At 36.9% G+C, this 13465-nt stretch overlaps 2 protein-coding genes across 3 annotated transcripts in view; one reads left to right on the top strand and one right to left on the bottom strand.

Annotated features, from left to right (window-relative positions):
• LOC131159377 (ribonuclease J) overlaps positions 1-2469 on the bottom strand; it is a 33258-nt gene extending 30789 nt beyond the window's left edge. Inside the window, exon 1 of one of the 2 annotated variants that reach the window (XM_058114250.1) lies at positions 2089-2469. In XM_058114250.1, coding sequence (XP_057970233.1) covers positions 2089-2272 — 184 coding nt within the window. In that variant the 5' untranslated portion in view covers positions 2273-2469. The remainder of the gene's footprint in view (positions 1-2088) is intronic. The other variant, XM_058114249.1, reaches the window with a different exon arrangement.
• Positions 2470-3640: 1171 nt separating this feature from the next.
• LOC131161000 (uncharacterized) lies at positions 3641-4270 on the top strand. The gene is made up of 2 exons (XM_058116860.1): positions 3641-3646; positions 3752-4270. The coding sequence occupies exons 1-2, from the start codon at positions 3641-3643 to the stop codon at positions 4268-4270; spliced, it is 525 nt and encodes a 174-aa protein (XP_057972843.1).
• The last annotated feature ends 9195 nt before the right edge of the window (positions 4271-13465 follow it).

The following is a 13465-nucleotide window of genomic DNA, read 5'->3' as shown; positions in this document are numbered from 1 at the left end:
TCCTTTCAATTTAGCATGAAGCCCAAAAAACCAAGACACATTTAAACATTTGTTATTCTAGTTAAAAATTGGAAATATCATATTCAAATACACACACACACACAATTTTATAAACTGTTTTAATCAAAATTTATTATTTATTACTTTAATGATTTTTAATATATTAACTACTACTTTTCCCCAATTGATTGTAGAGAATTGTAAGTGTTAGACAATAAAATTTATAAAAGAATGACAATGCCCAGATAGTTAATTAATTTTCTTTTAAAACAATAATTCAAAATTAGTGTTAATTGAAAACTTAATTTTGATTCAAATGTTAACAACATTTTTAAAAAAATTTTATAATTATCAGAATCTTAAAATAAGTTGTAATATTTAATTAAAAATTAAATTCAATTTCGTATTATTTACATTCAATTACTGATTTACTTGCTATTATACTAAATTAGCAAATTAATAATTAAAGCAATTTTAAAATAAGTACTAATATTCAGTTGAGCATTATTTAATTACTTATTACTTACATTTAATTACTAATTTACTTATTAATATACTAAATTATTGTTTTTTATTTAAAAATTAGCAATTTAACAAATGAAAGATCCCTCAAGTCTTCAACCCTTGTAATAACCAAACACTTATATATCCCACAGCAACAGCTAAAAAATAATAATAATAACCACCCATATGTCAATATCTTTTCTAGACCTTTCCATTAATATTATACTACCACCCCCCCAAAAAAAATATATATATACATATGATCCACTGAGAGGCCTATTGATAAAAGACTACACAAGGGGATTACTTTTTTTTTTCCCTCCAAAACCTCATTATATGATAAAATTGTACTTAAAATTTCTTAAAACAAGGTTCAAGATTTTTTTTCGCTTTTATTTCTTTGAAATTAAATATTAAAACCCAAACCATTGTCCAACCCTCAAAAGTAAAATTTGCTCCAATCTTTCTCCTGCCTAAGGTAACAACAAGCCATTCTAATTCATTAATGGACTTGATAGTAACGAAAATTTGATGCATTTTAAAAACACTATTTATGTAATTTCTCTTTTGATGAATCGATTTAGTTTTATATTTGTGTAGTGTATACATACAAGTATTTTTTTCCTAAATAAAGTAGATAAATTTGTTTCTTGTTTAACTTTCATCATTATTTTTTAGGAAACAATAACTCTTCTACTTTTTGAAGTGTTAAATCAACAATTTCATTCAGTTAAAAACTTAGAATGCACCCAAAATGTTGAAAGAAGAAAAACTACAACATGTATGAAGAAAAATTGGTATTAAATACATATTAAACGCTGTTTCCCATCTATAATCATATTTTTTTTTTTAATAAACAGTGATTTAAAAACAAGGTGCTTACATAAAAATTTTATGTCTCAACTCCAATAACTGCATAATTAACTCAACAACCTGTACATAGAATGCAAGGAATGCAAGAAACTGCGAGCTTTTTAAATTTTTATTGAATCTAGTATTGGCAGCAGCTAATTAAAAGAGGCCTACAGCTAATGTTAGACAACATCTGCAAGCTCTAAAAATTTTGTTTTTCAAATTGATTTGTGTGTTGGTTGCTCAGACATTGTACAGGGGAAAAACACCAAAACATCAAAATCTTCCACTTTCCATAGTTGGTGGTTTGGAAAACCAGAACCCACACTCAACATGGCTCTATGCAGCCACTTGGTTCAGTTTAATTACTCTTACACTTTCTAAAGACCGCGACAAGAAAAATAAGGAACAGACAAACTACTCAATTTTTAACTTCTCATTTCCCCACTTCAATTTTCTCCCAATAAAACACAAGTCGGCCTGCGAACGCTTTGGACTCGTGAAGTTGAAGAAAACAGTTTTCATTTTCCATCTCTAATTTTTTAAGGACTTTGATTTTAATTTTTCCAACATTTGCACAGAAATTTTGAAAAAAAAAATGTTACAAATTTTTAAAAAAATAAGGTGACATTTCCATAATTCATTCAAATTTTGTAAACAATAAAGTAAAAACTATGTTTCAAAGCTAAATAGATCACTACAAATGACAGTATGCAGCTACAAAAACATTACCTACGGCAGTACGAGAATCAACGCAACGCGAAGCTGAACGCCTGGCAGGGTTCGGTCGATGCGATAATCTGTAGGGGCAGATAGAAAGAGCACTGAAAGCAGCCATTTTGGCGGACCCACAACAGGAAGCCGAACGACGCGAGAACTCGCACGGGCAGAGGGGGAAAGCATTAGAAGCAGCCATTTTAGTGGCTCTCTCTGCTCGCCGACGAGCTCAGCACAACGTATAGGGAGCGAGAAATCCTAGTTCGCATGCATTTATGGACGTTTCTGAGATTCAAACCGTAAAAAACCTAGAAAACGAGGAGTGAGTTGGGAGCTCGGAGCGGGAAAAATGGAGGGATGGGGAGGGCAGAAGAAGATCTTTGCTTGACGGCTGAGGAATATCTTATCGTTTCGCTCGCAAGTAATGGCAAATGCTTCCACGTGCGTTACACGTGATTTGCTTTTTGTTTGGAATAAAAATATTTACCGTTCTAAATTTAAAGAAGTCATGCTCTAAAGCATAATTATAACTCATTAACCACTTCATACTTGAACCAACATGCTCAACAGGATGATACCAAAAAACCGTAATAATAGAACAAGATATTGGTATCTAACAAAATAGCATTAAAAGACATAATAAAATTTGATATGCCCTAAATATATCAGTGCCAAAGTAGAAGGAAGCCAAAACTTAACATTGATGAGGGCGGTCATTGTCCAAGTCAAATGCTCTACTAAGAGCATTTAGCTCCAATCCAATAATGACTCGAGAGATCCATGCCGGACGTCATAATGGCAGGTCTCCCCAAAAGTCAAATCTCGCCACTATAAAAGGAGGTAACGTGGAAAAGTAAAGGTATCTCATTTTTAAACCATACTTTACTGTTACTTCATACCCCTCAAAGTCAATCCCTGACTTAGATATTGGAGAGATCCTCAGAGTACACCTTGGGTCCTCCAAGCCAATCTTCCCTGCATCCTTTTCAGGTGATTGAGATCGAAAGATTCGTCAGAGGTCATCAACATTTTTATTCAACAACAGTTGGTGCCGTCTGTGGGAATGCTTCTGAGAGGTGCACATCCTACCTTCAATCTCGATTCTTGAAACATAGCAGCAACCACCAATTCCAGATCCGACCCTGCTGCGGGTGATCAGTCACCCCAGTCCGTTCCTTCTGCACCCGGAGACCGTTCGGGAGTGACAAGGGAAGAATTCCTTATCTTCCAAAAGAGAATGGAAGCCTCCTAGAAGAAGATGGAGGACATGTTCAACATGCTCTTACAACAAAAAAGTCATGGAGAACCTGCCTCCAGCCAGCAGCTAGCTGATCCTAACGCACAAGAGAGAGCGGAAGACCCGAAGGAGAGCAATGGAAAAACCAACCCTACAAAGAAGGTGGAGGACACGAACGGCATAGGAGTCAATGAGCAATGATCAAATGAGCTAGAGGAAAGAATAAAAAAGATTAATCAAATAAAAAGGATGATGAAAGAAGGTCGAACCAACCCCTTTTATAGAGAGACTTCGTTAAAGTCATCGGATCCACCATTCACTAAAGAAGCGATGGAGGTTATGTTGCCCAACAAATTCAAAATGCCAACTTTTGAAAGGTATGAAGGCTCGACTGACCCAATTGATCACCTGGATACCTTCAAGGTATTGATGCAATTGTAGGGCACACTTGATGCCATAATGTGTCGTGCGTTTATTGTCACCTTTAAGGGTAACGCTAGAGCGTGGTACCAAACCCTTAAGCCTGGATCGATCAACTCTTTCTCTGAGATGGAGCAGCAATTCACTAGCCATTTCATTAGTAGTCGAAGGATCTCCAAAACCATGTCCCATCTGATGAGTCTAGTTCAAGGAGAACGGGAGACACTAAAGAAGTCTATACACCGCTTCGTCATAGCAACCATAGAGATTCGCAACCTAGATCATGGGGTGACACTGGCGGCCCTAACCACGGCCCTCCAACCCGATGCCTTCCTATACTCATTAGGGAAGAAACCACCAGCCGACGTGGGAGAGCTTATGGCTAGGGCACACAAATACATCAACTTACAGGAGGTAATGGATACGAGGAGAGACCGAGCCGAATTGAAAAGAAAGGGGGCTAGAGATATCAGCGAATCCTCCAAGGCTGAGAAAAGACAGGAGAGTAGCAAACCACAAAGCGTCTCCAGGGGATCATGACACACTAGTAAGTTTCAATCTTATACTCCCCTAAACACACCTCGCACCAATGTGCTAATGCACATACGAGAGAAGCAATATGTTTCATAGTATAAGCCTATGGGAACACCCTCATATAAGCGAAATAGGTCAAAGTATTATCAGTTCCACAAGGATCACGGGCACGATGCCAAGGAGTGCATTCACCTCAAAAATGAAATCGAGGCCTTGATAAAAAAGGGCATTTGTTAGGGTTCGTGAGAAAAGGGGACCGTCGAAGGGAAGTTCAAGAATGAAAAAAGCCTAATGTAGAGGAGAAGGAAGAGTAGGTCGTCAAAGAGATAGTCGTGATCTTCAGGAGACCCGCCAGTTGTGGAGATAACGGGGGTGCCCAGAAGAGATACGCCAAACAAGTGCTCTTAACAGAGGGAAAGAAGCTGGACTATAAGAAACAAATCAAGAAGACATCGTCACCTTCAATAGGGAAGATGAGAAGGGAATACAACAGCCTCATGATGATGCCTTGGTGGTGTCGCTACTAGTAGCCAACTACAAGGTGAGACGAGTGCTGATAGACAACAAGAGCTCGTCCGACATAATATTCTAGTCGGTGCTCCAAGAGATGAAAATAGGTAAAGAACGCCTAAAATCCATCTCCACCCTATTGGTTAGATTTGGAGGAGACGTGGTACATCCAATGGGCACTATAACGCTCCCAATGACAATGGGGACATCCTCACAACAAATCGCCTTGATGACGGACTTCTTGGTGGTTGATCGTCCATCAGTTTACAACATCATAGTGGGCCGCCCATCGCTTAACGCAACCCGAGCCGTGACATCCACTTACCATTTAAAGGTAAGATTTCCTACCTCACATGGGACTGAGATGATTTAAGGAGATCAGTCAACATCCCGAAATTGTTATGGGATGGCACTAAAAGGCAAGAATGAGGCACGGAAGGCCCTGACCGTCGAAAACTTGGAGGTAATAGGAGAATATCCACAAATTGGCACGCTTGACGAAGACCTAATGGATATTCCCATAAACAATGATTAGGAGAAGTGTGTCCATATTGGAAGTTGCTTATCAGACACTTTGAAAAATGGAATTGAGCAGATTGCTAAGTGAGTTTGTGGGCATCTTTGCCTGATCGGCCGATGACATGTCGAGGATTGACCCTGCGATCATGGAGCACAGGTTGCAGGTAGACCCTAACCACAAACCTGTCAAACAAGAGAAGAGGAGCTTCACGCTGGAGTGGGTCAAGGTGATAGGTGAAGAGGTAACAAAGCTAGTAAATGCAAGGTTCATCAGGGAAGTCAACTATCCTGAATAGCTCAGTAATGTGATATTGGTAAAGAAGTCAAATGGAAAGTGGCAGACGTGCATTGATTTCACGGATTTACATAAGGCATGCCCAAAAGATAGCTTTCCCCTTCCTCGTATCGATCAATTGGTAGACTCGACATCTGGACACGAGCTCCTTAATTTCATGAATGTGCATGCAGGTTACAACCAAATCCCAATGCACCCAAGAGACAAAGAGAAAACTTCATTCATCATGAAAAGGGGGCTTTACTGTTATAGGGTTCCCTTCGGGCTAAAAAATGCAAGGGCAACGTATCAGAGGCTAGTAAATAGGATATTTAAATATTTGCTCGGGAAAATTATGGAGGCATACGTTGATGACATGATTGTGAAAAGCCTGAAAGCAGAGAAGCACTACAAAGATTTAAATAAGGCATTTGAGCTGCTGTGCAGGTATCAAATGAAGTTAAACCCTTCTAAATGCGTATTTGACATCTCTGCAGGGAAGTTTCTAGGTTCATGATACACACAGAGGAATAGAAGCTAACCTTGACAAGATACGAGCACTGCTAGAGATGAAGGCTCCTCGAACCAAGAAGGAGATTCAAATCTTAACCGAAAGAATTGCCTCACTCAGTAGGTTTATCTCCTGTTCGGGAGATATGAGCTTACCCTTCTTCAAGGCATTGCGGAAAAATGGAGGATTTTAATTGGGAGAAGAACAAGGTAAGTGTAATGACCCGGGAATTTAAATAATTAGAAAATCTAATAAATGAAATGGATTAATGGATAATGAACGAAAAAGGAAAGAAATTAGAAGGAAAAGCAGGCCTCATCGACGAATGTCCTGTATTCGTCGACGAATGTCCTTCTAAGCTCGTCGACGAAGGCTGTTTCTCGTCAACGAAGAAATCCCGAGAGAGAATTTTGGAAACCCTGAATTTCGTTGACGAAGGTATCATCTCTTCGACAAAGACTCTACAGTGCCTCGTTGACAAATCAACGTGTCTCGTCGGTGAAGCCCTGCCTATGAATAGGTTGTTCTTCATTTTCAGCGTGAAATCTCGTGAACTCTCTCCTCTCTCTCTCTCTCTCTCTCTCTCTCTCTCTCTCTCTCTCTCTCTCTCTCTCTCTCTCTCTCTCTCTCTCTAAAACAAAGCTCCAACCTTCTCTCTTCGATTTCGGGCCGATTTTGACCTAGTTTGACAATTCAAAACCGTCAGGAGGTTTGTGGGATCATTCTCTTCAAGGATGTATGAGCTGATCGTTGGATTGTAAGGTTTGGGAAACATCCCAAAATCAAGGTAAGTGAGTTATTTTGGGTTTTCCTTAACGAATAATGTTATATGGAGCCTAAGAAATAGTAAATAGGTATTTTTCTTAAGATCTGAGTTAATTGGAATTTATTTTGATTAAGTTAGGATTTTTGGATTCAGCGTCCAAGTGAACATTGTGGGTATCGGTTCGAGGATCTCACAGGCATAGTTTGAAGTCAGGTAAGGGGGAAATTTATATATTAAATCAGGTTTTTTATGAATTAAAATGAATTATATGCTATTTATGTATATATGTTTATATGTGGGTTTAAAATACCAGTCATGAAATTTATGTCTTATGAGCTTAGGAATGCTTATATAGCTATGTATATGTGAAAATAATTGAATGAAAGTGAGAAAGTATTTTTCTAAGGAATTAAATGTATTTTCAGTATATAAATGTTAATTATGGGTTGGCTTATTTTGTAAGAAATGTATATGAAATTTTACTTCAAAAATTGTGTGGCACGAGATTCTGTGCAAATATATGTTAGATATACGAGATGCAAGTTAAGTAAGTAAAGCTTATGAATAAAATATGATATGGACAATGTTGCTTGTATATGTTAAATGCAACCATGTAAATGTAAGACAGCTGAAATGTAACGACCCGAATTTAGAATGGTATTTAAATAATAAAGATAGGGAAATAGAGATCGGAAATAGAAGGAAGTCATCGACCTCGTCGACGACATTGAATTTTGGAAGGGCTAAAATAGGGGTTCAGCAGGATTTAGTCGACGAACACAGGGTTTCGTCGACAAAGTCTTTAAGAATTTCGTCGACGAACACATTGCTTCGTCGACGAGAAAATATTGAGAGGGGTTCTGAGGCAGCCTGAATTTCGTCAACGAATACAGGGTCTCGTCGACGAAATTTGTGAAGGACTCGTCGATGAAGGTCGGGCTCGTCGACGAATCTCGCTGCTTTATAAATATGGAAATCCAGGAAATATCTCATTTTTTTAAGAAGCATCTCTCTCTCCTCTTCAGCCCTCTCACTCTCTCTCTTCAATTTTGGGCTGGTTTTACGCTGGATCGAAGATCTGAGGCTACCACGACGCTCCTGGTGAAGTTCCCTCAAAGTTTGCCGGAGCGGATCGTCGGGAAAACGGAGTTGAAAATCATCCCTTAGTTGAGGTAAGGCATTTTAAGCCAAATTAGACTTCATGGTAGTTATAGAAATTGACGTACGCATGAAAATACTGATGTTTAATACTGGGAGTTTTGAGTTTCAGGGTGTTGATCAGGAACTCATACAGGGGTTAGCCTAGGATATTTGGGGGCTTTCTCAGTAGGGGCTTTCTCAGTAGCCAAGTAAGGGAGTAAACTAAGGCAATTCTTTTCCATGCAAACTATTATTGATTATGAGTAAATTTATTTTCAGAAAAACATATGATATATTCGTTTATTATGAATGAAATGTATGATTGGGAAAATACTGCTATGATGCTTAAAAGTATATGTATATATGAGATGTCAGAAAATCATGATTTTAAAATATGAAGTATGACTTTTAATAAAGCATATGTGGCATGAATATTATTTTACTTAAAATGAGATATGATATGAATGCTTTTACGAGTAAAATATAATTTCAGGTATTTTGGAAAGATGGGTTATGTTATATTGAGTTGACGAATACATGATAAATGAGTTATTTTCAAATGTAAATACCTGAAATGTATTTGGCGCGAGGCCATACTTATGTTATCGGCACGAGGCCATATTTATATGATTTTGGCACGAGGCCATGTATTTATGTTATCGGCACGAGGCCGTATTGATATTTTTGGCGCGAGGCCATATTTACTATGATTTTGGCACGAGGCCATACATATGATTTCGGCGCGAGGCCGTATCTATGTTTTCGGCACGAGGTCGTAATGATATTATGTATGATAATTTATTATATGTTATCACAACCAGGATGTTAGTTTAGTTCACACCAGGAGCTCGGTACTGTAGCTATGGGTAGTTCAGATTTTGGCACGAGGCCATATTAGTGCTAACCATTTCACGAGGGGATGGGAGATGGATAGTCGATGTGGCTTTCAGTAGAGTGTGGACGTCCACCTGACAGTCTGGACCAGGGTGTGGCGAGCCCATCGTACTTATAGACATATTTGATTCGGCAGTGGTCAGCCAGCCATTGTCGGGTCCCGCCTTCGGGCTGCATAACCCGTCATGGGGGGTAATACATGACATTAGCTAGCTATTCATCATAGGTGTATATTTTTAGTACTACAGTTACAACAGATGTTTTATGTATGTTATTACGAGTTATAACAGATGTTTATGTATGTTATGATTTATTAACGAATATGAAAATACATGATTATCCAGTATGATATTATGATTATTTCCAGAGCTATGAAATGTATGGTATATGTATAAGCATCTTAAATGTTCATGTTGGCACACAGCTGTATTTAGTTTACTCTCCCTTACTGAGAAGTGTCTCACCCCCAACATTAATATATTTTTTAGGAAACCCATAGAGACCGGCGGGTCAGGGCCGCCGTTGAGTGATTGGTGCTTTCCTACTATAGGGGTAAGCCCTGAGCTAGGACTAGGAGATTTTGTTACATAGTCCTAGTATTATTTTGACTTTTTGGAGATTGTACATATGAACAGTATATTGATGTTAATAGAAAGCTCTGGTATTATGTTTTATGGATGGATGTATGGATTTTTATGTTTACTGCTGCTAGGTTTTCCCCTGTGTATAACAGGTATCCTTGTTACCCACGGGCTCGGGTTGACCATTTCATTTATTATGTGATATTTATGTATATAAATTGAGGGATGTTACATGAAAGACAACCATGTTAGCAGATCTAGCACACTTTTGTGTAGACTAACTGATGATAGGAAAAAGGAGTTATAGACTAACTAATAATGACTAAAGACCAGTTGTAGTACGAAGTAATGAAATGAAATGTTATGCAATGAAATGACGATGAAATGGCAATGAAATGAAATGACAAATGTGAACGATGTAAATGGGAAAGAGTCACTTAAAGTGAAACGAAATGCAAAGTTAAGTTATGAACGTGAATGAATGTGCATGAATGTATAATGACAGAAAGGAATGATGTATTATAATATTAGAAGTATGTATGTACGTAGAACATGTTATGATTGGGCAAACTCTTCGCTTGAGGGCTTGTTGAGAAAGGCGAGGGCACTAGTAGCTTCAGATGTGGTAGTAGCTGCATAACGTACTAAGGCAGAGAGAACCTACTTATATGGGCGGGTAGATTTTCCTATCCTTAGGGCTTTTGCCAGTAAACTATTGTTGAATGTGTGAGTACGAGATTAAACTAGCACTTGAGGGCATACTGAGTAAGGTGAGTGCCCTGGTATGCTTTAGTTGTGACCTTGGGGTTACCTAAATATCAGAACAGAGGGGTGCTACTTGTAGGGGCGGGTAATCACCCCTATCATTGGGTAATCTCATAGGTTAAATATTTGCATGTGTTTGTGTAGGTTTAGAAAATGATTTCAATGCTATGTAATGATTTGCAAATGTATTTTAAAATATTATCTATATACCTCATGTTAGCCACACGCTGTTTTAATATGGATATTTCTTCCCTTACTGAGATGTGTCTCACCCGAATATGAATGTTTCTTTTTCAGGACATCCTCAAGGTCGAGCCTAGAGAGCTCGAGGGTATTTAGCGTTTTTGAGGACTATAGAAATAGGGTATATGTTGATAATATTTTGGGAATGGAAATGTTTATGTTTTATGTCATTATGTTTTAAGTTTGTGGAGAAAAGAATGTTTGTAAACATACTGGAATGTTATGGAGTATGTATTTATGGAAATGCTGGTGATGGATGGTTTTTATGGATTTATAAATAGGAAATAGAAAACTCTGGTATTATGGAATGTTGGTATTATAGAACTAGGTTTATGGAGATTATGGTTATGTTTTCAGTTGCGTATGTATATTATAGATTATGGATTATTAGGATAATACAAGGTCTAACGCACCAGACCCGGGTTTAGGGGTTCGGGGCGTTACAGTAAAGCCTTTGAACAACTAAAGCAGTACCTTCCCCCCCCCCCCACTGTTTGTTGGAAATGGTGTGATCCCAAGAGAGGGGTGAATTGGAGATTTAAAAAAATTTCGGTTAATTTAAATGTTTCGCTAATTTGCTGCATATCATATCTCATTAAATATTAAACGTGTGTATATAAAAAAATTAAGTTATTCGATTCATGCATACATGCGTATCTCATTCAAAGTAAATGTGTGCATGCAACTAAATATAACAGAAAATAAATAAGCATACACATACTGAATTTAAAGTGCAGTGATTTAAATGAGATAAGGAGAGAGAAACACAAGATTTGTTATCGAGATTCGCTCAAATCAGCCTACGTCCCCACCTTGGGGATACCCCCTGAGTATTCTATTAAACCTGCTCACTTAACCGGGCGGAGCAAAAGCCATTTACATCCTCTTCTTACGGGGCGAGGAAAACCCAGCTCAATTACTAGGTTGACCCGAACTAGTCTTACTTACGGGGTTAAGATTGCCCAGTTCAATTTTCGGGCTAAATCGAATCAGTCTCATTTATGAGGTTGAGACTTTCCAATTCAATTAATGGGTTGAATCCAACCAGTACATTAAAAAAAATTTTGTAAATGAAAATGCTTCTGAAAAATATAAGCAGAAGTGTACACAATAAAGCTTGAATATGCACATTTGAATGATATGAAATATGCTTAGGGAGTAAGGGTGTTTTACTAAAAATAATATTTTCCATCTATGAACAAGATATATATGATAATCACATAAAGATTCAAATTCTATAAAAAAATTTCTCCAAAAGTATTTATCAACCAAATAAACGGGAGAAACTCCAAAATTTACCCTCAAAGTGATTTTCTAAAAATATGAGTTTAGGTGAGAGCAAATGCACTTTGATAAAATAAAAGCCCAATTAAAATGAATACACTCTTTCAAATAATTTTCGAAAAGTAACAAAGAGTGTTGGGAGAGTATAAAATTTACCCCATAAAAGATTTTGCAATAAAAACATGTTTTGGGGAAACTTTGATTAGGATAAAAATTAGAGAGAAAATGGGTTAATCAAAGTTGTTAATTTGAGTTATGAAAGGGGTATATGTTGTAAAAACCCCAAAAAGGGTTATAGAAGATTAGTAAAGTGATTCAAAAAATAAAATAAAATAAATTAATAATAATAATAATAATTAATTAAATAATTACTTAATTAAACGGATTTATAAAAAAAAATTAATTAAAATTAATTTTTATATTTATTAATAAAATATATTATTATTATTATTATTATTAAACTACCTGAAGCTTAAAGCTTCGGGTAGATTCTTGAAGTGAAATTGGCATAGCCCCCCCCCCTCTTCCAATCTTCTTCTTCATTTCTTTTCTTTTTTTTTCTTTTCACGCGCAGCACTGAAATCTCTCTCTCTCTCTCTCTCTCTCTCTCTCTCTCTCTCTCTCTCTCTCTCTCTCTCTCTCTCTCTCCTCTCATTCTCTCTCCCTCTCTCCTTGATTTTGTGATGATTTTCGCCCGATCGAAAATCCGAAGATACCACTGGACTCTATTCGCCGCTACCGTCATTTCTACCAGAGCGGATCGGTGGTAGGAGCGGCGTAGGTATATTCCCTGGGGTAAACCATTTTCTCATTTTTCTTTAATTTCTTGCAAAATATAAGCCCAATCGACGAACGGACACCACCACGATAATTTAGGGATGATTCTCTACAAGTCTAGCGGAACGGAATTCTCGTGGGGGTGTCGGGCAAAAATCCCAAATTTGGGGTACGGGGGTTATTAAGGGGTTTACTTTAATTAATTAGCATTAATTTAGAAATGCTAAAATATTGAGCATCTGAGACTGAAGTAGGATTTCTGAAATTTAGGGCTCGGGTGAACACCGTGGGTGTAATTTTGAGACCCGCAGGAAAAATTTAAAAAATTAAGTGGAGATGTTAAATAATAGTTTAAATATTAATTTGAGATATATGGAGCCTAGGGAAGGCTAGGTGAGTATTATTTTGGAGAAATAGATTAATTAATCTGAGGAAAATATAAATTGCAGTAGTTAAATTTCGGGCGCCAAGGGCGTAAGATTTGGGTCCTAATGAATTTCTCAGTAGTCAGGTAAGGGAATAAACTAAAGCAGTTATTTTCCATGCAAATTATTATTAATTATGAGTAAATTTATTTTCAGAAAAGCATATGCTATTTGTTTATTATGAATGAAAGGTGCGATTGGGAAAATACTGTTATGATGATTAAAATATATATGTATGTATGAGATGCTGAAAAATCACGATTTTAGAATATGAAGTATGACTTTTAACAGCATATGTGTGGCATGAATATTATTTTATGTGAAATATATTATGATGTGAAAGATTTTACAAACAAACCATGATTTCAGGTATTATGAAAAGATGAGTTATGTTGTGATGAATTTGACGAATATATGATAAATGATTTATTTTCAGAATATATATTGTGATGAATTTGACGAATATATGATAAATGATTTATTTTCAGAATATATATATACCTGAAACGATT

The sequence above is a fragment of the Malania oleifera genome, chromosome 7 (genome assembly GCF_029873635.1).
Source record: "Malania oleifera isolate guangnan ecotype guangnan chromosome 7, ASM2987363v1, whole genome shotgun sequence".
NCBI lineage: Eukaryota > Viridiplantae > Streptophyta > Magnoliopsida > Santalales > Ximeniaceae > Malania > Malania oleifera.
The sequence above is the reverse complement of the archived record's forward strand: the minus strand, read 5'-3'. Positions and strand labels throughout refer to the sequence as shown.